This window comes from Bos indicus, chromosome 6 (genome assembly GCF_029378745.1).
Source record: "Bos indicus isolate NIAB-ARS_2022 breed Sahiwal x Tharparkar chromosome 6, NIAB-ARS_B.indTharparkar_mat_pri_1.0, whole genome shotgun sequence".
Classification (NCBI taxonomy): domain Eukaryota; kingdom Metazoa; phylum Chordata; class Mammalia; order Artiodactyla; family Bovidae; genus Bos; species Bos indicus.
Window position 1 is genome coordinate 96,397,319 of NC_091765.1, and position 27,902 is coordinate 96,425,220.

General features: G+C 40.7%; 1 protein-coding gene across 1 annotated transcript in view; it reads left to right on the forward strand.

The window, feature by feature from the left end:
• Positions 1–22,377, forward strand: part of CFAP299 (cilia and flagella associated protein 299) — a 731,706-nt gene extending 709,329 nt beyond the window's left edge. The window contains exon 6 of the mRNA XM_070791653.1: positions 21,680–22,377. Within this exon, the coding sequence (XP_070647754.1) occupies positions 21,680–21,751 (72 nt within the window). The 3' untranslated portion in view covers positions 21,752–22,377. The remainder of the gene's footprint in view (positions 1–21,679) is intronic.
• The last annotated feature ends 5,525 nt before the right edge of the window (positions 22,378–27,902 follow it).

Here is a 27,902-nt window from a genome sequence, read left to right on the forward strand (position 1 = left end):
AGTAATGTAAAAATATTTATGTCCTGATTTTGATGATTATGCTGTGGTTATATTCAAAAATGTCCTTGATTGCAGGAAATTATACTAAAGTATTTGGGAGTCAAAAGGCATCATGTCAGCAAATTATAAATATTTCATGGGGGAAAAAAATCTTTGTTCTGAATTTGCAACATTTCTGTAAAGCTGGGATTGTTTTTGAAATAGGATAAATGCTTGACTTATTACATTTACAAATTCAAAACATCTACTTCTGCTTCACTGACTTCCCTAAAGCCTTTGACTGTGTGGATCACACAAACTGGGAAATTCTTAAAGAGATGGGAATACCAGACCACCTGACCTGCCTCATGAGAAATCTGTATGCAGGTTAAGAAGGAACACTTAGAACCAGACATGGAACAACAGAGTGATTCAAAATTGAGATAGGAGTACATCAAGGATATTTATAGTCACCCTACTTATTTAACTTATATGCAGAGTACATCATGCAAACTGCCAGGCTGGATGAAGCACAAGCTGGAATCAAGATTGCCAGGATAAATATCATTAACCTCAGATATATGCAGATGAACCATGCTTATGGCAGAAAGCAGAGAGGAACTAAAGAGCCTCTTGATGAAAGTGAAAGAGGAGAGTGAAAAATCTGGCTTAAAACTAAACATTTAAAAAATGAAAATCATGGCCTCTGGTCCCATCACTTTATGGCAAATAGATGAGGAAACAATGGAAACAGTGACAGGCTTTATTTTCTTGGGCTCCAAAATCACTGCAGATGGTGATTGCAGTCATGAAATTAAAAGACGCTTGCCCTTTGGAAGAAAAGCTATGACAAACCTGCTGCTGCTGCTAAGTCACTTCAGTCGTGTCCGACTCTGTGCGACTCCATAGACGGCACAGGCTCCCCCATCCCTGGGATTCTCCAGGCAAGAACACTGGAGTGGGTTGCCATTTCCTTCTCCAATGCATGAAAGTGAAAAAAGTGAAGTCGCTCAGTCGTGTCTGACTCGTTGCGACCTCATGGACTGCAGCCTACTAGGCTCCTCTGCCCATGGGATTTTCCAGGCAAGAGTACTGAAGTGGGTTGCCATTGCCTTCTCCAATGACAAACCTAGACAGTGTATTAAAAAGCACAGATATCACTTTGCCAACAAACATCCGTATAGTCAAACTATAGTTTTTCCAGTAGTCATGTGAGAGTTGGACCATTAAGAAGGCTGAGTGCTGAAGAATTGATGCTTTTGAATTGTGGTGCGGGAGATGATTCTTGAGAGTCCCATGGACTTCAAGGAGATCAAACCAGTCAATCCTAAAGGAAATCAACCCTGAATATTCATTGGAAAGATAATACTGAAGTTTAAGTTCCAATACTTTGGCCACCAAATGCGATGAGCTGACTCATTGGAAAAGAACATGATGCTAGAAAATATTGAGGGAAGGAGGAGAAGAGGGCAACAGAGGATGAGATGGATGGATGGCATCATCGACTCAATGGACATGAGTTTGAGCAAACTCCAAGAGATGATAAAGGACAGAGAAGCCTGGCCTGCCACAGTCCATGGGTTGCAAAGAGTTGGACATGACTGAGTGACAGAACAATACAACAACTTGTATTTTAAATATATATACAAATTATTTTTCTATCCGTAGATTTGGTGAAATTTTAGCAATTATTTTTATGAATTCTATAGTGTAGTTAACTAAAATCCTGTAAACATTTTAAATTTTATTTATGAGCTTCATTACATTCAAGTTTCTAATGATTTCAATTTTCCAACTAACAACCTTTCCTACAGATTTAAATAACTGTCATAAATTTAATAAATTAAACTTATAATGATTCATGTTCTCATAAAAGTTTCAATATAGTTCATAAATTTATAAGATTTTAATTTAAAATAGTCTGAATTAATTATTCAAATATCATATTTTATTTTAAAATAAAAATAACTTTTATCCAGAATTAATTTTCTCTTAATCCCTTTGTTTTTAGGAGCTGCCTCCCAGGTGGGTGTAATTTAGATATTTTTTTTAATTGAAGTACATTTGACTTACAATATTGTGTTAGTTTCAGGTGTATAGAAAAGTGATTGAGTTATACATTTTTCATATTATTTTCCATTATAGGTTATTATGATATACTGAACACAATTCCCTGTGCTATTTAGTAAATCCTGTTGACTAGCTAGTTTATGTATAGTAATTTTTATTTGTTAACCCCATACTCATAATTTATCCCTCTGCCTGTCCCTTTCCCCTTTGTAACCATAAACTTGTTTTCTATGTAAGTCTCTCTGGTTTTGTATACATTTTAAATTAGAATAATAATGCTTCTTATTGTTCAGTCACTCAGTCATGTCCGACTCTTTGCAACCCCATACAAAGACGGCAGCATGCCAGGCTTCCCTGTCCTTCACCATCTCCTGGAGTTTGCTCAAACTCATGTCAGTTGAGTCGGTGTTACCTATTAAATAATCTGGGCTTCCCAGGGGGCACGTGTCAATGCAGGAAATGCAAAAGATGCAGTTTGATCCTTGAGTTCAGAAGATTGCCTAGAGTAGGAAATGACAACCCACTCCAGTATTCTTGCCTGGAAAATTTCATGGACAGAGGAGCCTAGTGGTTTACAGTCCATGGGATCACAAAGAGTCAGACAGGACTGATCAAGTAAGCACACACACACACACACACAAATTAGATCATCTATCCCTAATATGCCAGTGTTTCTTAAAAGTTTTAGCTATTTTAAATATTTTTAAGTATCAGTTCCGTTCAGTTGCTTAGTTGTGTCCAACTCTTTGCAACCCCATGAATCGCAGCACGCCAGGCCTCCCTGTCCATCACCAACTCCCGGAGTTCACTCAGACTCACGTCCATGGAGTCAGTGATGCCATTCCCGCCATCTCATCCTCTGTTGTCCCCTTCTCCTCCTGCCCTCAATCCCCCCTAGCATCAGAGTCTTTTCCAATGAGTCAACTCTTCACATGAGGTGGCCAAAGTACTGGAGTTTCAGCTTCAGCATCATTCCCTCCAAAGAAATCCTAGGACTGATCTCCTTTAGAATGGACTGGTTGGATCTCCTTGCAGTCCAAGGGACTCTTTTAAGAGTCCTCTCCAACACCACAGTTCAAAAGCATCAATTCTTCGGTGCTCAGCCTTCTTCACAGTCCAACTCTCACATCCATACATGACCAGTGGAAAAACCATAGCCTTGACTAGATGGACCTTTGTTGGCAAAGTAATGCCTCTGCTTTTCAATATGCTATCTAGGTTGGTCATAATTTCCCTTCCAAGGAGTAAGCGTATTTTAATTTCATGGCTGCAGTCACCATCTGCAGTGATTTTGGAGACCAAAAAATAAAGTCTGACCCTGTTTCCACTGTTTCCCCATCTATTTCCCATGAAGTGATGGGACCAGATGCCATGATCTTCGTTTTCTGAATGTTGAGCTTTAAGCCAACTTTTTCACTCTCCACTTTCACTTTCATCAAGAGGCCTTTTAGTTCCTCTTCACTTTCTACCATAACAGTAGTATCATCTGCATATCTGAGGTGATTGATATTTCTCCCGGCAATCTGGATTCCAGCTTGTGCATCTTCCAGTCCAGCGTTTCTCATGATGTACTGTGCATATAAGTTAAATAAGCAGGGTGACAATATAGAGCCTTGACGTACTCCTCTTCCTATTTGGAACCAGTCTGTTGTTCCATGTCCAGTTCTAACTGTTGCTTCCTGACCTGCATATAAGTTTCTCAAGAGGCAGGTCAGGTGGTCTGGTATTCCCATCTCTTTCAGAATTTTCCACAGTTTGTTGTGATCCACACAGTCAAAGGCTTTGGCATAGTCAATAAAGCAGAAATAGATGTTTTTCTGGAACTCTCTTGCTTTTTCCATGATCCAGCGGATGCTGGCAATTTGATCTCTGGTTCCTCTGCCTTTTCTAAAACCAGCTTGAACATCAGGAAGTTCACGGTTCATGTATTGCTGAAGCCTGGCTTGGAGAATCTTGAGCATTACTTTACTAGCATGTGAGATGAGTGCAATTGTGCAGTAGTTGGAGCATTCTTTGGCTTTGCCTTTCTTTGGGGCTGGAATGAGAATTGACCTTTTCCAGTCCTGTGGCCACTGCTGAGTTTTCCAAATTTGCTGGCATATTGAGTGAAGCACTTTCACAGCATCATCTTTCAGGATTTGAAATAGCTCAACTGGAATTCCAACACCTCCACTAGCTTTGCTTGTAGTGATGCTTTCTAAGGCCCACTTGACTTCACATTCCAGGATGTCTGTCTCTAGGTGAGTGATCACAGCATCGTGATTATCTTGGTCATGAAGATCTTTTTTAAGTATAGCTATTTCAAATATTTAAAATAATTCATATATTTAGATTGCTTCTATATTTATTCCCAACATTTAAGACACAAAAATTAATTATGTCATCAAAAGTAATTTTTATATTACCTTCTAAATTGAATGTGTGTGGTGTGTTAATCACTTCAGTAGTGTCCAACTCTTTGCAACCCCATGAACTGCCACCCACCAGACTCCTCAGTCCATGGGATTCTCCAGGCAAGAATACTGAGTGGATTGCTGTGCCCCTCTAGTCAATATCTCCAACAGTTTCTGCCAGTACAATTGTTGTCTAGCTAGAGAGATGGATTCCATGTTCTTCCTACTCCATCGTCATGTTAAGTGCGGATGTACTTTTGAGGCCCACACAGACAGCAGAAGGCTTGAAAAGAGTGACTGAGAAGGAGCGAAGTGCTCGGGGCCTGAGCTCCAGGCACTAAGAAGCCACATGCACCTTAGCATCCCCCAGTTAGCAGGCAGAAATGCTAGCAGGAACTCAGGGCACGTGATCTGCATCCCGCCAGCAGCACAGAGACTTAATTTAATGAACTGAATTTAATGACTGAATAAACTGTGGTGTTGGAGAAGACTCTTGAGAGTCCCTTGGACTGCAATGAGATCCAACCAGTCCATCCTAAAGGAAATCAGTCCTGGGTGTTCATTGGAAGGACTGATGTTGAAGCTGAAACTCCAATATTTTGGCCACCTGATGCAAGGAGTTGACTCATTTGAAAAAATCCTGATGCTGGGAAAGATTGAGGGCAGGAGGAGAAGGGGACGACAGAAGATGAGACGGTTGGATGGCATCACCGACTCAATGGACATGGATTTGGGTGGACTCCAGGAGTTAGTGATGGACAGGGAGGCCTGGGATGCTGTGGTTCATGGGGTTGCAAAGAGTCAGACCCGACTGAGTGACTGAATTGAACTGAACTGAACTGAACTGAATGTAATGATAGTAAGTATTGAACAGAGTATTTGTTTGCTGGGGATGCCATAACAAAATACCACAGACTGCATGGCTTAAACAATGAGAATTTATTTCTGACACTTCTAGAGACTGTAAGCCCAGGATCGAGGTATCAGAAAGTTTGGTTTCTTCTGAGACCTCTCTTCTTGGCTTGCATGTGCCGTGCTTCTTGCTGTTTCTTCACTCAGTCTTTCCTCTGTGCAGGCATCCCTGGTATCTCTCCACGTGTCAAAATTTCTTATTCTTGTGAGAACATCAGTCAGATTAGATTAGATTCCACTGTAATGGTGTCATTTTACCTCGGTACCACTTCAAAAGCTGTCTCTCAAAGTGCAATCATATTCTGAGGTACCGGGGTGGAGGAAGGGAGGAACAGAACTTTAGACATGAATGTGAGCCCATAACGTGGGATGTGGACCACAAATACCCAGGACATTCTCAGGATTAGAAGCTCTGGGCCAGTGCAAAGCCAAGACTAGACTTCTGAGAGTTCCAATATCATGTCTCTTTTTTTTTCCTTTTTTAAATTTTTTTAAAATTTAAATTTATTTATTTTAATTAGAGGCTAATTACTTTACAATATTGTATTGGTTTTGCCATACATCAACATGAATCCGCCACGGGTGTACACGTGTTCCCATGCAGCTGGCCTTGGATTCAGATGTCATGTTGCCTGATTTTGTAGCCTGATTTAAGTTTGCAGCAGCCACCCAGGTTGATTGATATTCAATGAATCTATGTAAGATTTCATCCATGTTCTGTTGCTCAATCGTGTCCAACTCTTTGCGGCCCCATGGACTATATAGTCCACCAGGCTCCTCTGTTCATGGAATTTTCAAGGCAAGAATACTAGAGTGGGTTGCCATTTCTTCCTCCAGGGGATCTTCCCGACCCAGGGATTGAACCCGCATCTCATGCATCTCCTGCATTAATAGGTGGATTCTTTACCGTTAAGTCACCTGGGAAGCCCCTATTTATATATACTTTATATCAACAGAGCCACAACTCCTATAAATTTTTTAAATGACATGTCCTTGTGTTGAGCTTAGCTCTCACATCTTACCTTGCCCTGTGATCACAGTACTAAGGTCAAACTAACGCGACTACTGGGAATTGGAAACTCCTTCTATGAAAGTTCATTGAACTGACTTTAACCCAGGAAAGAAGAGACAGCGATTAGAGAGCTGTTACACATGAGTCCAGGGTTCACAAAGAAAGTAATTTTAACCTGAAGCTAATGGTCGAATGCAGGGCCAAGGAAAGGAACTATGTGAAATGTATATGAGCATCAGCAGAAGAATGGTGAGCCAAAGACATAGGACCAAAGAATGAACTAGCCGACAGAAAGGAAATGAAACCAGAAATTGAGCAATGCAATAAAGAGTAAAGAGCATTAAGAACCAGACTGTTTGGCAAGCTGATGTTGGTAATTGGCCAAATCACTTTATCTCTCCAGACTTTGGCTCTTGAAGGTCTCTTCAAAATCCAAAACATCTATGATTTCTCCTTGCTGTTTTTCTAATCTATTTATAGATTCCCTCAGCTGAACAGAATAGCCTTGCAAGTTAAGCATAATTTTCTCCAAGTGATAGTTTAAAGGCATTGTCCAAGACTGGTTGCAAGTGATGGCTATCCGATCTGAAGCTTTCTTGTAAAAACACTGAGCTGTCTCCTAGGATTAAAGAAAGGAATATGTCTGCATCGCAGGAATAATCATCATCATACACTGTCAGAAGTCCTGCTCTACCCCATTACTGTGTTGTTCTCTGTGCATCATATTCTCTTCCAACAGAACAGCCTCTCTGTTTCTCCGGGTGTGCACCTCTCACTCTCTCTCTCTCCCTCCACCCCCTTCTCTTCCTCCCTCTTTCCTTCCTTCCCTTCCCCCTTCTCTTTTTACCCAAGTCCAAAATCCCAGAGAAGGGAAACTTGACTCAGCATCAACCAGGAGCCCAGCACCACTAAAATTTAAAATCTAGGAAAGTCAGGCTATGCAGATTTATGTTCTCCTTTGGGCTTCCCTGGTGGCTCAGATGGTAAAAAAAATCTGCCTGCAATACAGGAGACCTGGGTTTGATCCCCTGGTTGGGAAAATCCCCCAGAGAAAGGAATGACTACTCACTCCAGTATTCTTGCCTGGAGAATTCCATGGCCAGAGGAGCCTGGTGGGCTACAGTCCATGGGGTCACAAAGAGTCAAAAACAACTGAGCACACTTTAACTACAACACTTAGTTAAAGTGTGTTTAACTAACACACTTTAATTACAACAACTATGACAGTCTTGTGAATGAATGAGAATCTTCAGAAAAGCACGTAGTTCTGACTAAACAATGCATCTAGTTCAATGGAGTAGAGAGTGTGAGTAGAAGAGAATAAAGGGAGAAGTCTGGGATACTAAAGTACTCAATCGTCCCTCATAAATCAGTCAGTAAAGAATCTGCCTGCAATGTAGGAGACCCAGTTTTGACTCCTGGGTCAGGAAGATCTCCTGGAGAAGGAAATGGCTACCCACTCCAGTATTCTTGCCTAGAGAATCCCATGGACAGAGGAGCCTGTCAGGCTACGGTCCATGGGGTCACAAGAGTCGGACATGACTTAGCAACTAAACCACCACCAAGGTACTCAGTCATTGGAGCAGCAATTCATTCTTCCTCTTTTACTGGTGGTGACAAAAGGAGGAAAAGCAGCAGTGACCATGTGACTGGATGGATACTCTTTCTGTGCAATTCCTACTTTATACTACAGTTTTTGTAAGATAAGAAAGTATATACTTAGAACTACCTGATCTTTGACCAGCATCCTCAAATTTTATTGTATTTCCCAGAATAGTATGATTTAAACAGTTAACAATAGCCAGAAACTATCTTAATCTCAAGGAAATTGAAAGAAAATGTCTACTTATTTAGGGCTTCCCTGGTGGCTCAGTAGGTAAAGCATCTGCCTGAAATGCAGACCTGGGTTCGATCCCTAGGTCGGGAAGATCCCTTGGAGAAGGAAATGGCAACTCATTCCAGCACTCTTGACTGGAAAATTCCATGGATGGAGGAGCCTACTAGGCTACAGTTCATGGGGTCACAAAGAGTCGGACATGACTGGGCGATTTCACTTTCTGCTTATTTAATTATGAAGGACACAATGTAGGAGACCTGGGTTTGATCCCTGGGTTGGGAAGATCCCCTGGAGACTGGTTACCCACTCCAGTATTCTTGCTTGGAGAATTCCAAGGACAGGGAAGCCTAGGAGGCTAGAGTCCATAGGGTTGCATAGAGTTGGACATGGCTGAGCGACTAACACACACACACACGCACACACACACACACACACACACACACTTGTTTTTTGTTTGTTTGGTTTTTTTTGCTTCTTGTGAGCCAGATACTCTTCCAGAGACACAATAATGAATAAGTGCTTCCTTCAATAAATTCATTAACTTGGATTAAAAAGGAATCTCAGGCACCTTCTGTTTTTATTTTTGCTGCTGATACTACTGCTATTATGAATTAATTTCCTCCTCATTACAGCTACCAAAAGATTGTTGTAGATGTGACATGAATTGGCCAAGACTTTCTAGAACCAATTAAGTCAAGAGGATGAAGATGCTGGTTTATTGAGAATACCACTAGGGAACTGTTTCCCAAAATATGTTCTGTAGCACACCAATCTTTTTACAGTATCTTCCAAAAGAAAAAATATTCTGTGGTCAAATAAGGCTGTGAAATTGCATACTGCAGATTTCTCCTCAAGACTCACAATGTGACATGTTATTGACTCTGAGAAGTTCCAAAATAAAGACAGCTCTGTAAGTTTGTTTAAGTTCCCACACAAATTGTCTACTGATCAACACGCCTCCATTTTCACCATCAAACACCTATTAGCATCTGAGTTACTTGAGGTTTTCTGTTGTTGTTTGGAAGCCACATAAACAAATCTCACACATTTAAGTGGAAATAGGAGTATACTAGAATCCAAGGAACAGTTGAAAGCCAAGACTCAGGAAAAAATAGAGGATTCTGAAAGCCTCTCTGTCAAATGCTGTCAGTAAATAAAGCAGAGGACCAACTACTTCCCAATCTCTGTCTGTCAGCCCTAAATTTCAGATTCTCAGGAGACGAAGCCTGATGAGCCATCAGAGGGCTGGGTGTCTACTACATCAGTCAGCAATGGTAAAGGTCAGATGGTAGACATACTACATGGAGCTCCATCCCTGAGTCTCAAGGGCTGTTTCTAGAGAGGGGGAGATTATCATGAGTTTGGAAGACACCCAAGAAATGTCTACTATGAAATCTCTTGAAATGAGAAGCTCGCATTGTTAAAAACCATTCATATGATGCTGACTCGATTTAATTTTAATATTTTAAATGGGGAGAAATATACTCCTATTCCTAATATTGCTTTGAGACTTAACCAGAAATGGATGTCAATATTTCCTTCCAAATGCAGTTTTGCCATCAACTGAAATTATTATTATAAATAAAATTGTTATACAGTGTGCTATGTATATATAAATTTTGATATGCTTTCCAGGTAACAATGCTCCTTGAATTATTTCTTCAGTAGACTATCCAAATTGCTTTGCTCATATATTATTTGAGATTTTTGCAACTCCCTTTATGAGAATGTTTCTGTGTATGTAGTTTTAGAATGTTTGTGTGTATGTAGTTTTATTTTCCTCCGTGCCAATAACACATTATTTATGGACACTGAATATTGAATTATATGTAATATTTTAATTAATATAATTTATTTTATTGGATTGGTTTGAGGTTTACAAAAAATTGAGGACAAAGTATAGTTTCCACTTCTTCTCCTCATACTTACACAACTTCCCTTGTTATTAACATCTTGCATTAATGTGCTATATTTGTTACAATTAATAAACCAAACTGAAAAATTACTAAGTCCATAGTTTATATTAGAGATCACTCTTTGTCCTGTTGTTCAATTCTGTGGGTTTTAACAAATGTATATCGTTTGTATCCATCATAACAGTTACCAAAGGAAATATCCAAATCAGTTCAGTTCAGTCGCTCAGTCATGTCTGACTCTTTGTGACCCCATGAATCGCAGTACGCCAGGCCGCCCTGTCCATCACCAACTCCGGGAGTTCACTCAGACTCACGTCCATCGAGTCAGTGATGCCATCTAGCCATCTCATCCTCTGTCGTCCCCTTCTCCTCCTGTCCCCAATCCCTCCTAGCATCAGAGTCTTTTCCAATGAGTCAACTCTTCGCATGAGGTGGCCAAAGAACTGGAGTTTCAACTTTAGCATCATTCCTTCCAAAGAAATCCCAGGGCTGATCTCCTTTAGAATGGACTGGTTGGATCTCCTTGCAGTCCAAGGGACTCTCAAGAGTCTTCTTCAACACCACAGTTCAAAAGCATCAATTCTTCTGCCCTCAGCTTTCTTCACAGTCCAACTCTCACATCCATACATAACTACTGAAAAACCATAGCCTTGACTAGACGGACCTTTGTTGGCAAAGTAATGCCTCTGCTTTTCAATATGCTATCTAGGTTGGTCATAACTTCCCTTCCAAGGCGTAACCGTCTTTTAATTTCATGGCTGCAGTCACCATCTGCAGTGATTTGGGAGCCCAGAAAAATAAAGTCTGATCCTGTTTCCACTGTTTCCCCATCTATTTCCCATGAAGTGATGGGACTGGATGCCATGATCTTCGTTTTCTGAATGTTGAGCTTTAAGCCAACTTTTTCACTCTTCACTTTTACTTTCATCAAGAGGTTTTTTAGTTTCTCTTCACTTTCTGCCATAACGGTGGTGTCATCTGCATATCTGAGATTATTGATATTTCTCCCGGCAATCTTGATTCCAGCTTGTGTTTCTTCCAGTCCAGCGTTTCTCATGATGTACTCTGCATAGAAGTTAAATAAGCAGGGTGACAATATAGAGCCTTGATGTACTCCTTTTCCTATTTGGAATCAGTCTGTTGTTCCATGTCCAGTTCTAACTGTTGCTTTATGATCTGCATATAAATTTCTCAAGAGGCAGGTCAGGTGGTCTGGTATTCCCATCTTTTTCAGAATTTTCCACAGTTTATTGTGATCCACACAGTCAAAGGCTTTGGCATAGTCAATAAAGCAGAAATAGATGTTTTTCTGGAACTCTCTTGCTTTTTCCATGATCCAGTGGATGTTGGCAATTTGATCTCTGGTTCCTCTGCCTTTTCTAAGACCAGCTTGAACATCTGGAAATTCATGGTTCACGTATTGCTGAAGCCTGGCTTGGAGAATTTTGAGCATTACTTTACTAGCGTGTGAGATGAGTGCAATTGTGCGGTAGTTTGAGCCTTCTTTGGCATTACCTTTCTTTGGGACTGGAATGAGAATTGACCTTTTCCAGTCCTGTGGCCACTGCTGAGTTTTCCAAATTTGCTGGCATATTGAGTGAAGCACATTCACAGCATCATCTTTCAGGATTTGAAAGATCTCAACTGGAATTCCATCACCTCCACTAGCTTTGTTCGTAGTGATGCTTTCTAAGGCCCACTTGACTTCACATTCCAGGATGTCTGGCTCTAGGTCACTGATTACACCATCATGATTATCTGGGTCATGAAGATCTTTTTTGTACAGTTCTTATGTGTATTCTTGTGTTGTTGGAAGAGGGTGTTTGTTATGACCAGTGCATTTTCTTGGAGAAACTCTGTTAGTCTTTGCCCTGCTTCATTCCATATTCCAAGGCCAAATTTACCTGTTACTCCAGGTGTTTCTTGACTTCCTACTTTTGCATTCCAGTCCCCTATAATGAAAAGGACATCTTTTTGGGGTGTTAGTTCTAAAAGGTCTTGTAGGTCTTCATAGAACTGTTCAACTTCAGCTTCTTCAGCATTACTGGTTGGGGCATAGACTTGGATTACTGTAATATTGAATGGTTTGCCTTGCAAACAAACAGAGATCATTCTGTCGTTTTTGAGATTGCATCCAAGTACTGCATTTTGAACTCTTCTGTTGACCATAATGGCTACTCCATTTCTTCTGAGGGATTCCTGCCCTCAGTAGTAGGTATAATGGTCATCTGAGTTAAATTCACCCATTCCAGTCCAGTTGCTGATTGCTAGAATGTCGACATTCACTCTTGCCATCTCTTGTTTGACCACTTCCAATTTGCCTTGATTCATGGACCTGACATTCCAGGTTCCTATGCAATATTGCTCTTTACAGCATCAGACCTTGCTTCTATCACCAGTCACATCCACAGCTGGGTATTGTTTTTGCTTTGGCTCCATCCCTTCATTCTTTCTGGAGTTATTTCTCCACTGATCTCCAGTAGCATATTGGGCACCTACTGACCTGGGGAGTTTCTCTTTCAGTATCCCATCATTTTGCCTTTTCCTACTGTTCATGGGGTTCTCAAGGCAAGAATACTGAAGTGGTTTGCCATTCCCTTCTCCAGTGGACCACATTCTGTCAGATCTCGCCACCATGACCTGCCCATTTTGGGTTGCCCCATGGGCTTGGCTTAGTTTCATTGAGTTAGACAAGGCTGTGGTCCTAGTGTGATTAGATTGACTAGTTTTCTGTGAGTATGCTTTCAGTGTGTCTGCCCTCTGATGCCCTCTTGCAACGCCTACCATCTTACTTGGGTTTCTCTTACCTTGGGCGTGGGGTATCTCTTCATGGGTGCTCCAGCAAAGCGCAGCCATTGCTCCTTACCTTGGACGAAGGGTATCTCCTCACTGCCACCCTTCCTGACCTTCAATGTGGGATAGCTCCTCTAGGCCCTCCTGCACCCGCACAGCCACGGCTCCTTGGACGTGGGGTTGGTCTTCCCGGCCACCACTCCTGGCCTCCAGTGTGGGAGCGTGGGGTAGCTCCTCCTGCCCACCGCCCCTGGCCTCAGGCTTAGGAACGTGGGTTATCTCCTCCCGGCCGCCGCCCCTGACCTCGGACACTGGGTATCTCCTCTCAGCCGCCCCCCCGACCTTGGACGTGGGGTAACTCCTCTTGGTCGCCGCCCTTCAGGCATGGGGTCCTCCTGGCTTCTGCCCCTGACCTCGGACGTGGGGTGGCTCCTCTCAACCACGCTTAGTGCTCCGGTCGCAGCCGCATGCACTGCAACAACACAAGAGAAGACTCCAGCCAAAGATGGAGAAGCTCTATACAGTCAGCAAAAACAAGACCAGGAGCTGACTGTGGCTCAGACCATGAACTCCTTATTGCCAAATTCAGACTTAAATTGAAGAAAGTAGGGAAAACCACTAGACCATTCAGGTATGACCTAAATCAAATCCCTTATGATTATACGGTGGAAGTGAGAAATAGATTTAAGGGCCTAGATCTGATAGATAGAGTGCCTGATGAACTATGGATGGAGGTTCGTGACATTGTACAGGAGACAGGGATCAAGACCATCCCCAAGGAAAAGAAATGCAAAAAAGCAAAATGGCTGTCTGGGGAGGCCTTACAAATAGCTGTGAAAAGAAGAGAAGTGAAAAGCAAGGGAGAAAAGGAAAGATATAAACATCTGAATGCAGAGTTCCAAAGAATAGCAAGAAGAGATAAGAAAGCCTTCTTCAGCGATCAATGCAAAGAAATAGAGGAAAACAACAGAATGGGAAAGACTAGAGATCTCTTCAAGAAAATTAGATATACCAAAGGAAAGTTTCATGCAAAGATGAGCTCGATAAAGGACAGAAATGGTATGGACCTAACAGAAGCAGAAGATATAAAGAAGAGGTGGCAAGAATACACAAAAGAACTGTACAAAAAAGATCTTCACGACCCAGATAATCACCATGGTGTGATCACTCACCTAGAGCCAGACATCCTGGAATGTGAAGTCAAGTGGGCCTTAGAAAGCATCACTATGAACAAACCTAGTGGAGGTGATAGAATTCCAGTTGAGCTATTCCAAATCCTGAAAGATGATGCTGTGAAAGTGCTGCACTCAATATGCCAGCAAATTTGGAAAACTCAGCAGTGGCCACAGGACTGGAAAAGGTCAGTTTTCATCCCAATCCCAAAGAAAGGCAATACCAAAGAAGGCTCAAACTACCGCACAATTGTACTCATCTCACATGCTAGTAAAGTAATGCTCAAAATTCTCCAAGCCAGGCTTCAGCATTATGTGAACTGTGAACTTGCTGATGTTCAAGCTGGTCTTAGAAAAGGCAGAGGAACCAGAGATCAAATTGCCAACATCCACTGGATCATGGAAAAAGCAAGAGAGTTCCAGAAAAACATCTATTTCTGCCTTATTGACTATGCCAAAGCCTTTGACTGTGTGGATCACAACAAACTGTGGAAAATTCTGAAAGAGATGGGAATACCAGACCGCCTGATCTGCCTCTTGAGAAATTTGTATGCAGGTCAGGAAGCAACAGTTAGAACTGGACATGGAACAACAGACTGGTTCCAAATAGGAAAAGGAGTACATCAAGGCTGTATATTGTCACCCTGTTTATTTAATTTCTATGCAGAGTACATCATGAGAAACGCTGGACTGGAAGAAATACAAGCTGGAATCAATATTGCCGGGAGAAATATCAATAATCTCAGATATGCAGATGACACCACCGTTATGGCAGAAAGTGAAGAGAAACTAAAAAACCTCTTGATGAAAGTAAAAGTGAAGAGTGAAAAAGTTGGCTTAAAGCGCAACATTCAGAAAACGAAGATCATGGCATCCAGTCCCATCACTTCATGGGAAATAGATGGGGAAACAGTGGAAACAGGATCAGACTTTATTTTTCTGGGCTCCCAAATCACTGCAGATGGTGACTGCAGCCATGAAATTAAAAGATGCTTACTCCTTGGAAGGAAAGTCATGACCAACCTAGATAGCATATTGAAAAGCAGAGACACTACTTTGCCAACAAAGGTCCGTCTAGTCAAGGCTATGGTTTTTCCTGTGGTCATGTATGGATGTGAGAGTTGGACTGTGAAGAAGGCTGAGTGCCGAAGAATTGATGCTTTTGAACTGTGGTGTTGGAGAAGACTCTTAAGAGTCCCTTGGACTGCAAGGAGATCCAACCAGTCCATTCTGAAGGAGATCAGCCCTGGGATTTCTTTGGAAGGAATGATGCTAAAGTTGAAACTCCAGTCCTTTGGCCACCTCATGTGAAGAGTTGACTCATTGGAAAAGACTCTGATGCTGGGAGGGATTGAGGGCAGGAGGAGAAGGGGATGACAGAGGATGAGATGGCTGGATGGCATCACTGACTCGATGGACATGAGTCTGAGTGAACTCCCGGAGTTGGTGATGGACAGGGAGGCCTGGCGTGCTGCGATTCACAGGGTCGCAAAGAGTTGGACACGACTGAGCGACTGATCTGATCTGTGTATTCTTGCCACCTCTTCCTGATATCTTCTGCTTGATCCCTGAGGGAGGCTTTCTTATCTCTTCTTGCTATTCTTTGGAACTCTGCATTCAGATGCCTATATCTTTCCTTTTCTCCTTTGCTTTTCACTTCTCTTCTTTTCACAGCTATTTGTAAGGCCTCTCCAGACAGCCATTTTGCTTTTTTGCATTTCTTTTCCATGGGGATGGTCTTAATCCCTGTCTCCTGTACAACCTCATGAACCTCATTCCATAGTTCATCAGGCACTCTATCTATCAGATCTAGGCCCTTAAATCTATTTCTCACTTCCATTGTATAATTATAAAGGATTTGATTTGGGTCATACCTGAATGGTCTAGTGGTTTTTCCTACTTTCTTCAATTTCAGTCTGAATTTGGCAATAAGGAGTTCATGGTCTGAGCCACAGTCAGCTCCTGGTCTTGTTTTTGCTGACTGTATAGAGCTTCTCCATCTGTGGTTGCAAAGAATATAATTAATCTGATTTTGGTGTTGACCATCTGCTGATGTCCATGTGTAGAGTCTTCTCTCGTGTTGTTGGAAGAGGCTGTTTGCTATGACCAGTGCATTTTCTTGGAAAAACTCTATTAGTCTTTGCCCTGCTTCATTCCGTATTCCAAAGCCAAATTTACCTGTTACTCCAGGTGTTTCTTGACTTCCTACTTTTGCATTCCAGTCCCCTATAATGAAAAGCACATCTTTTTGGGGTGTTAGTTCTAAAAGGTCTTGTAGATCTTCATAGAACCATTCAACTTCAGCTTCTTCAGCATTACTGGTTGGGGCATAGACTTGGATTACTGTAATATTGAATGGTTTGCCTTGCAAATGAACAGAGATCATTCTGTCGTTTTTGAGATTGCATCCAAGTACTGCATTTCGGACTCTTTTGTTGACCATGATGGCTACTCAATTTCTTCTGAGGGATTCCTGCCTGAAGTAGTAGGTATAATGGTCATCTGAGTTAAATTCACCCATTCCAGTTCGCTGATTGCTAGAATGTCGACATTCACTCTTGCCATCTCTTGTTTGACCACTTCTAATTTGCCTTGATTCATGGACCTGACTTTTCAGGTTCCTATGCAATGTTGCTCTTTACAGCATCAGACCTTGCTTCTATCACCAGTCACATCCACAGCTGGGTATTGTTTTTGCTTTGGCTCCATCCCTTCATTCTTTCTGGAGTTATTTCTCCACTGATCTCTAGTAGCATATTGGGCACCTACTGACCTGGGGAGTTTCTCTTTCAGTATCCCATCATTTTGCCTTTTCCTACTGTTCATGGGGTTCTCAAGGCAAGAATACTGAAGTGGTTTGCCATTCCCTTCTCCAGTGGACCACATTCTGTCAGATCTCGCCACCGTGACCTGCCCATTTTGGGTTGCCCCACAGGCATAGCTTAGTTTCATTGAGTTAGACAAGGCCAAATATCAAGACTTAAATATTCCCTGAGCTTCCCTGGTGGCTCAATGGCAAAGAATCCATCTAACAATGCAGGAAACATTGGTTGAATCCCTCAGTAGGGAATGGCAACTCACTCCAGTATTCTCGCCTGGAAAATTCCATGGACAGAGGAGCCTGGTGGATTATAATCCATATGTGCATGTTCAATAGCTCCACTGTGTCTGACTCTGTGTTGACCCTATAGACTCTAACCCCCCAGGCTCCTCTGTCCACGGAATTTTCCAGGCAAGAATACTGGAGTGCCATTTCTCCAGGGGATCTTCCTGATCCACGGATAAAACCCAGGTTTCCCACATTGGCAAATGGAATCTTTATCACTAAGCCACCAGGGAAGTCTGGGCTACTGTCCATGAGGTTGCAAAAGAGTCAGACAAGACTTGATGACTAAACAACAAGTAGAGTCTGTGCTCCACCTAACTCACCCCTCCGTATCTAGCTCCTTTAACCTCTGGCAACCACTCATCTTTCTACTATATCTATAGTTTTGCCTTTTCCAGAATATCATATCATAGAAATCATAGCCTTTTCAAACTGACTCATTTTGCTTAGCAATTTGCATCTCATTTTCCTCCATGTCTCTTCCATGGCTTGAGAGCTCATTTCTTTTCAGTGCTAGGTAATAGTACATTGTCTGGATTTACCACAATTTATTTATCCACTCACCTATTGAAGGACATCTTGGTAGCTTCCACATTTTGGCAGTTAAGACATAAAGCTGCTATAGATATCTGTGTGCAGGTTTTTGTGTGGACATAAGTTTTCAACTCATTTGAGTATATGTCTAGCAATGTGTTTTCTGGATCATATACTATGTTTAGCTTTGTAGGAAACTGTCAAACTGTCTACCAAAGTGACTATGCCACCAGCAGTGAATGGCAGTGCCTATTGTTCTATATCATTGTTAACATTTGGTGTTGTCAGTGTTTGGATTGTAGCCTTTCTAGCAAGTACAGATGGCTCAGTGGGTAAAGAATCCATCTGCAATGCAGGAGATGCAGGAGACACAGGTTCAGTCCTTGGATCACAAAGATCCCCTGGAGGGGTGCATGGCAACCCACTCCAATATTCTTGCCTGGAGAGTCTCATGGGCAGAGGAGCCTGGCGGGTTACAGTCCATAGGGTCGCAAAGAGTCAGACATGACTGAAGTGACTGCGTTTATATGCATTAATGTAATAGTATCTAATTGTTGCTTTAATTTGCAATTTCCTAATAATGTGTGATGTTGAGCACCTTTTCATATGCTTATTTTCCATCTGTATATCTTCTTTGGTGAAATATTTGTTCAAATATTTTGCCTGTTTTTTAATGAGGCTGTTTTCTTATTGCTGCATTTTAAGTGTTCTTTGCTTATTTTGGATACAAGTCCTTTATAAGAAATGCTTAGCAAATTTTTTTCCCCGTAATCTGTGGCTTTTCTTTTCACTCTCTTAAAGTATATAATAGAGTTTTTTCAACTATCTTTAAAAGACTCTTTAAAAATCAAAGCTGGCTTTTTCCATACTTGAGAAAAGATTTTATGTAGAATTTGGATTATCTTTTTTTTAAGTTTGACATAATTCTCAATAATAAAACCACATGGCTCAAAGCTTTTCAGAAGAAAAAAAATTGATTATTTCTTATAAGAGAAATAAGAGAAAATAATGTTTTTTATTTCTTGAACCAACTTGAATGTTAAATTTGTCTCAGAAGTAATCTACTCCATTGAAATTTCCTAACATATTTTCATAAAATAGTATATAATGTCTTTGTAGTTTATTTCCTCTATACTTTTTTGTGTTATCAAATATCTAATTCCTATTTTTAAAATTTGTGTTTTATCTTTTCTCTTAATTGTATTTATAAGCTATTTGGTTTTAAAGGACTACCATGTTATTTTTTAATTGATTGTGATGCTGATTAATTTGATTTTTATTCTTCATCATATCCTTTTTTATGCCGTTTTACAAGTGATCTGTTTTTATCCAAACTCTTTGAGTTGCCCTTAGTCATTTTTTTATTTCTGTTTTTTTTTGTTTTTGTTTTTGTTTTTTTTAAATAATGAATGCTTTTAACACAAAATCTTTCCTTGTGCTTTGGCCACAATCAACAAAATTTGAGAATTCATGTTCTCATTTTTCTTATTTTCTAAGTACTCCATACTTGTAGATTTGTATTTGTCTTTAGCCTAAAATTTTTATGGGATTCTTTTTAAATTTCATTGTAAACCTAATTATTTGTATCTAAGGTTGTGAACACAATTTGTCATTTTATTGCAGTGTTGTAGAAGAACCTTCCCTTTATGGTTCCTACTTGGGAGATTTTATTGATATTTTATTTGCAAGTTCACTTACAGTTATTTTATTTTTTTAGTTTAGTGCTCCACAGATGGTTGAAAAAACTGAGTATTGTTTTAATACATATTTAAACTGTATTAGTGTATTACCAAGTACCTATATCTCTTATTTTATCTGTATCTTTGTATATGTATATATCAATATTTATGTATGAATATATATATTTTGGCCCATCAGAGGCTAACAGAGATATAACCAAGCTGTCTAATAAAAATAGTGTTTATTATTTCTTTTAAATCTAAATGCTGCTGCTAAGTCACTTCAGTCATGTCCAACTCTGTGCAACCCCAGAGTCGGCAGCCCACCAGGCTCCCCCATCCCTGGAATTCTCCAGGCAAGAACACTGGAGTGGGTTGCCATTTCCTTCTCCAATGCATGAAAGTGAAAAGTGAAAGTGAAGTTGCTCAGTCGTGCCCAACTCCTAGCGACCCCATGGACTGCAGCCTACCAGGCTCCTCCATCCATGGGATTTTCCAGGCAAGAGTACTGGAGTGGGGTGCCATTGCCTTCTCCATTTAAATCTAAATGTTTTTGCTTAATTTTGAAAGTCTTCCTTTGCTATTCTTCATGGCATTGTCAGAATGGATTACACCTTTACTAAAAGAAAAGAACCTTCATTTTCCTTTTTCTATCACCCAAACTATTTTTTTTTCCTGAAATTTAAACTACCGACCCTACTTTATATCTGTATTGATTTGTCTGATAAATAAGAGTCCAATTGATTATGACTCTCAACATTTTTCATCCTTTTGTATGAAAGTATGTATTCTGTATGTATTCTGAAAGTATAAGCCTATACTCTGCTGTTTAAGTTACTTCAGACACGTCTGACTCTTTGAGACCCCATGGACTGTAGCCCGCCAGGCTTCTCTGTCCATAGGTGTCTCTAGGCAAGAATACTGGAGTGGGTTGCCATTCCCTTCTCCAGGGGATCTTCCCAACCCAGGGATCGAACCCATGTCTCTTAAGTCTCTTACATTGGCAGGCAGGTTCTTTATCACTAGCACTACCTGTGAGCCCTTACTATTATCATTTTAATATAGTTTCTCTTTCAAACTTAAAATCAGTTTTGTAGCAATATTTATGATAGATATTCTCTATTCCGTTCTTAAGGTGCTTGAGTGTCCCTTTATAATGCTTCAGTCCCTTTATAAGGTAAAATCTCTAGTCTTAAATTGTAATATTATTAAGTAATTTAATGTTTTTATTCCAAAATTATTTTCTCATAGCAAGGAAACTGAAAAGTAGAAAACTGGAAGTCAAGTCCCCTCACAGATCAGGGGTAAATCTTCCTTGGTGCCTCAGATGGTGAAGAATCTGCGTGTAAAACAGGAGACCCAGGTTCAATCCCTAAGTCAGGAAAATCCCCTGGAGAAGGGAATGGCTACCCACTTCAGTGGAGAATTCCACTGAATTCTTACCTGGAGAATTCCATGGAGGGAGGAGACTGGTGGGTTACTGTCCATGGGGTCGCAAAGAATTGGACACTAGGACTAAGGGACTTATACTTTCACTTTCAGGATGAAGTAAGTTAGATGCCTGGGTTTGAAATTTAAGGAGATACTTAATCTCAGGGTGCTTCCTTCAACCTGTAATGTAGGTGCCTCATTCACCAAGATCTTGTTTTCTTATATTCACTCCAGTACAGAGAAGACACTACTGCTGATGTTTTCCTGTCACTCTTTCCAGGAAAGTGTTTGTGGTTGCATGTATATGTGTGTGTTTTCCTAAACATTGATACTTAGGATCATTGCTAGACCACTCCTCATTGCTTCACACTTAGAATGAGGGTCACCCACTCACTTCAATAAATATTAATTAAAACACCTACTGTTCTAAGCATTTCATTGTTGTTGTTCTTGTGTAGTCGCTAAGTTCATGTCCGACTCTTTGCAACCCATGGACTCTAGCCTGCCAGGCTCCTCTGTCCATGGGATTTACCAGGCAAGAATACTGGATTGGGTTGCCATTTCCTTCTCCAGGAGGTCTTCTTGACCCAGGTATTGAACTCCAGTCTCCTGTATTGGCTGGCATGTTCTTTACCTCTGAGCCACCAGGGAAGCCTGTTCTGGGCATTTACACAATACAAAGACAATGAACACGAACATGCTTCAGTCTTCCTAAGTATTGCATGCTATTCCATTGGATAGATGCACCAGAATGGTTTTAACCAGTCTGGTATTGATGATATTTAAGTATTTGTTGTCACAAACTATACTTTTGTTAACATCTTTTTCATGTATTTTTCTGCCAGGAAGTGAATATACCTGTAGGAGAAACGCCTGAACATAGAACTGCTGAGTCAAAAGGTGTGTCTAATCGTTGATAGGTATCATCAAATTGCCACCCCCAAATGTTACTCTAATTCATAACCCTAAAGTGTAGATGAACAGTAAGATGCACTGATAATACATCTTAGCAATCTTTTCATTATTTGCATCTCTAAAAGGTAAATATTTGTTTTCCATTGTAATTTTAAGTTGTATTTCTTTAATCATGAGTGAGTTTAAACATATTTTTATGTATTTATTGAATACTTTTATGTGTTTTTGCATTTTTGCCTACATCTTATTTTTATGTTCTTTATTTTCTAGTTTATTTGGGAAACTTTGGGCTATATGAAGAATTATTTTTTTTTTCTGAAAAATGCAATGCAAATGTTTTTCTCACTTTTTTTTAAATTTTCTGTGGTAACATTTGTTGTGCAAAAGGATTTAATTTTTTAGTAGTCAATTTCAATTGTGCTTAGCTTTCATATTTCGTGGCAGGAAGACTTGCCCACTCGAAGATGGTAATAACATTTAAAATTTTCTTCTGATACTTTTATTGTTGTTTAGATGTACATTGTACATTTGTGATTTATTTTGATATAAAGAATGATGCAGAAAATTAAACATAATGTTTTTCTCAAATAGTTATTAATTTGTCCCTGTATTTTTCAAAATAATTCATTTTTTCTTCACTAATTTAAAAATCCCAAGTTTAAAAAAAAAATAAATAAAATAAAAAAATAAAAACCCCAAGTTTATCACAATAAATTCACCCTTCTTTTTGTTTATTTCTAGTATCATTATCTAATGTATTGCTGGGTTATTGCATGCTTTAATTTCTTTTTTCTTGTAATTGCTTTTAATGTCCTTTAAAGAAAGCTTATCTTCATTACTTTTTTTATAGTTGACACAACAATTTTTTACATTGTCTTTAATCTCATTTTTCAAATTCCAAAAGAGCATATAAGGGCTGTATGCGTTTAGAGTAACACCTGTCACATAGTAAATACTCAAAAATTTTAGCCACTTAAATTAATTGTCCAATGAAGTAAGCTCTTTCTAGACCTTGACAAGATGGTGACATTTCCATTGTCTCCACTCAGAGAAGGCAATGGCAACCGACTCCAGTACTCTTGCCTGGAAAATCCCATGGATGGAGGAGCCTGGTAGGCTGCAGTCCATGGGGTCGCTAGGAGTTGGGCACGACTGAGCGACTTCGCTTTCACTTTTCACTTTCATGCATTGGAGAATGAAATGGCAACCCACTCCAGTGTTCTTGCCTGGAGAATTCCAGGGATGGGGGAGCCTGGTGGGCTGCCGCCTCTGGGGTCGCATAGAGTCGGAGACGACTCAGCAGCAGCAGCAGCAGCAGCCACTCACTCTGCACTTGGATGTTGCTTGAGTTCTCTACTCATATATTCCTCAACCATAGCAGAATGCATGCAGCTGTCATTAGAAGTTATTTTTATTGTGGAGCTCTCCAGGGCTGTTAGGACTTTCTCCTATGCTCATTGCACAAAGCACCAAAAATTATTGGGACAATTAATTGTTTTTCCTAGTATGCACTTTTACCAAGATTCTTCCTATATGTCCAGGGGTCTTGTACCTGGGGCATATATACACACTACTGCAAGGATTCTCTCTTCTTCTTGTCCAGTTATTTTAAGAGTGGTAAAGTAAAGGTGGGACTTCCCAGGTGGCACTAGTAGTAAAGAACCTGCCTGCCAATGCAGGCGACATAAAGAAACTTGGTTTGATCCCTGGTCAGGAAGCTCCCCTGGAGAAGGAAACAGCAGCTAACTCCAATATCCTTGTTTGGAGAATCCCTTGGACAGAGAGGCCACAGTACCCATGCCAGAGAGCAATGCTTTTACTTTTTTTTTTTTTTTATTGGAATATAATTGATTTACAATGTTGTGTTAGTTTCAGGTATACTACAAAGTGAATCGTTATACATATACACATATCCACACGTTTTAAGATTAATTTCCCTTATAGGCCATTACAGAGTATTGAGAGTTCCCTGTGCTCAATTCTTATTAGTTATATATTATATATATATGTACAGTAGTGTATATATATGTCAGTCCCAATCTCCCAGTTTATCCCCTGGTAACCATAAGTTTGTTTTCTACATCCATGACTCTACTTCTGTTTTGTAAATAAGTTCATTTGTACCTTTTTTTTTTTAGATTCCATATATAAGTGATATCATAGGATATTTGCTTTTCTCTGTCTAACCTACTTCACTTAGGATGAAAATCTGGAGGTCCATCTATGTTGCTGCAAATGGCATTGTTTTGTTCTTTTCTATTCCTAAATAATATGATGTAGATATAATGGTCATCTGACTACCGCAGATGCTCAAACTACCGCACAATTGCACTCATCTCACACGCTAGTAAAGTAATGCTCAAAATTCTCCAAGCCAGGCTTCAGCAATATGTGAACCGTGAACTTCCTGATGTTCAAGCTGGTTTTAGAAAAGGCAGAGGAACCAGAGATCAAATTGCCAACATCCGCTGGATCATGGAAAAAGCAAGAGAGTTCCAGAAAAACATCTACTTCTGCTTTATTGACTATGCCAAAGCCTTTGACTGTGTGGATCACAATAAACTGTGGGAAATTCTGAAAGAGATGGGAATACCAGACCACCTGATCTGCCTCTTGAGAAATCTGTATGCAGGTCAGGAAGCAACAGTTAGAACTGGACATGGAACAACAGACTGGTTCCAAATAGGAAAAGGAGGATGTCAAGGCTGTATATCGTCACCCTGCTTATTTAACTTATACGCAGAGTAGATCATGAGAAATGCTGGGCTGGAAGAAACACAAGCTGGAATCAAGATTGCTGGGAGAAATATAAATAACCTCAGATATGCAGATGACACCACCCTTATGGCAGAAAGTGAAGAGGAACTAAAAAGCCTCTTGATGAAAGTGAAAGAGGAGAGTGAAAAAGTTGGCTTAAAGCTCAGCATTCAGAAAATGAAGATCATGGCATCCGGTCCCATCACTTCATGGGAAATAGATGAGGAAACAGTGGAAACAGTGTCAGACTTTATTTTTTTGGGCTCCAAAATCACTGCAGATGGTGACTGCAGCCATGAAATTAAAAGACGCTTACTCCTTGGAAGGAAAGTTATGACCAACCTAGATAGCATATTCAAAAGCAGAGACATTACTTTGCCAATAAAGGTCTGTCTAGTCAAGGCTATGGTTTTTCCTGTGGTCATGTATGGATGTGAAAGTTGGACTGTGAAGAAGGCTGAGCACTGAAGAATTGATGCTTTTGAACTGTGGTGTTGGAGAAGACTCTTGAGAGTCCCTTGGACTGCAAGGAGATCCAACCAGTCCATTCTGAAAGAGATCAGCCCTGGGATTTCTTTGGAAGGAATGATGCTAAAGTTGAAACTCCAGTACTTTGGCCACCTCATGCGAAGAGTTGACTCATTGGAAAAGACTCTGATGCTAGGAGGGATTGGGGGCAGGAGGAGAAGGGGACGACAGAGGATGAGATGGCTGGATGGCATCACTGACTCCCATGGAGGTGAGTCTGAGTGAATTCTGGGAGTTGGTGATGGACAGGGAGGCCTAGCATGCTGCAATTCATGGGGTCGCAAATAGTTGGACACGACTGAGCAACTGAACTGAACTGAACTGAATAGATGTATGGGCTTCCCTGGTTGGCTCAGCAGTAAAGAATCTGCCTGTAACACAGGAGACTCAGATTTGATTCCTGGGTCAGAAAGATACCCTAGAGGAAGAAACAACCCACTCCAGTATTCTTGCCTGGGAAATCACATGGGCAGAGGAGCCTGGCAGGCTACAGTCATGGGGTCCCAAGAATCAGAGACGACTTGGCAACTAAATTACTACCAACCAATATAATGTATATATGTACACATCTTCTTTATCCATTCCTCTATTGAGGACATTTAGGTTGCTTCCATGTCCTGACTATTGTAAATAGAGCTGCAGTGAACATTGGAGGTGCATGTATCCTTTCAAATTATGGTTTTCTCTGGGTATATACCTAGCAGTGGTATTGCTGGGTCATATAGTAGCTCTACTTTTAGATTTTTAATAAACCTCCATACTGTTCTCCAGAGTGACTCTTTTTTAGTTATATTCTTCAGAGCCCTGAAGTTATAGTAAAGCCTTAAGACCATTTCCGGAGAAGGCAATGGCACCCTACTCCAGTACTCTTGCCTGGAAAATCCCATGGGCGGAGGAGCCTGGTAGACTGCAGTCCATGGGGTCGCTAAGAGTTGGACACGACTGAGCAACTTCACTTTCACTTTTCACTTTCATGCATTGGAGAAGGAAATGGCAACCCACTCCAGTGTTCTTGCTTGGAGAATCCCAGGGACGGGAGACCCTGGTGGGCTGCCATCTCTGGGGTCGCACAGAGTCGGACACGACTGAAGCAACTTAGCAGCAGCAGCAAGACCATTTCAAAGGGTCATAGAAAGCAGAGCTAATGAAACTCCAAGACTCCTGTGCATTTTCAGCCACAACAGTTCTTCTTTATGTTTCAAGAAATACTTCATTGGGACAAATGATGAAAAAAAAATTATGTTTATTTGTCTGGCTGTGTCAGGTCTTAGTTGCAGCACACAGGATCTGTAGTTGCAGGGTGCAAATTCTTAGTTGCAGCGCGGGGAATCAAGTTCCCTGACCAGGGACTGAACTCAGATCCCTTGTATTGGGAGCAGGGAGTCTGCACCACTGGACCAGTAGGGAGGTCCCCAGTGAAATTATTTTTAAAATAAAAGTTAGGGAGGGGAGAACAAGGGAACAGATAGACTCATATCCAACTCCCTAGTAGTATAGACCAGGGTTTCTCAGCATCAGGATTATTTATTCTGAGGACTACATGCTTCTTCCTTGCAGGTGGAACATTCTGTGAGCTATAGGGTGTACAGCAACAGCTTTGGCCTCTAGCTAGTAGCAATCCTCACACAACTGTAACAGAAGAAAATAACTGCGGATATTGCCAAAAATCGCATGATTGGCAAAACTGTCCCCAGTTGAGAACCATAGGTATAGATCATGCCTTGGCATCCTGCGGCTGTTTTAGTGGGCGCATGAAGCACCTTGTATCTTCCTTCAGTTTGACAAGTTTGCTCTTGATAACAAGTTATGTTTTTCAATCCATTCTATCAGACTTTAGTTAATAGACTTTTCCTCCAGGCTCTATTCAGTTCAGTTCAGTTCAGTCACTCAGTCGGGTCCCACTCTTTGTGACCCTCATGGACTCCAGCACACTAGGCTTCCCTGTCCATCACCAATTCCTGGAGCTTACTCAAACTCATGTTCATAGAGTCACTGATGTCATCCAACCATCTCATCCTCTGTTTTCCCTTTCTCCTCCTGCTTTCAATCTTCCTGACTCAGGGTCTTTTCCAATGAGTCAGTTCTTCTCATCAGGTGGCCAAAGTACTGGAGTTTCAGCTTCAGCATCAGTCCTTCCAATGAACATTCAGGACTGATTTCCTTTAAGATGAACTGGTTGGATCTCCTTTCAGTCCCAGTGACTCTCAAGAGTCTTCTCCAACACCACAGTTCAAAGGTATCAATTCTTCAGCACTCAGCTTTCTTTATAGTCCAACTCTCACATCTATACATGACTACTGGAAAAACCATAGGTTTGACTAAATGGACCTTTTTTGGTAAAGTAATGTCTCTACTTTTTAATATGCTATCTAGGTTGGTCATAGCTTTTCTTCCAAGGAGTAAGTGTATTTTAATTTCATGGCTACAATCACCATCTGCAATGATTTTAGAGCCCCCCAAATAAAGTCTTCACTGTTTCCACTGTTTCCCCATCTATTTCCCATGAAGTGATGGGACCAGATGCCATGATCTTGGTTTTCTGAATGTTGAGTTTTAAGCCAACTTTTTCACTCTCCTCTTTGACTTTCATCAAGAGGCTCTCTAGTTCTTCTACACTTTCTGCCATAAAGGTGGTGTCATTTGCATATCTGAGGTTATTGATATTTCTCCCAGGAATCTTGATTCCAGCTTGTTCTTCATTAATCCAGCCCAGCATTTCTCATGATGTACTCTGCGTATAAGTTAAATAAACAGGGTGACAATATACAGCCTTGATGTACTCCTTTCCCAATTTGGAACCAGTCTGTTGTTCCATGTCCAGTTCTAACTGTTGCTTCTTGACCTGCATAAAGATTTCTCAGGAGGCAG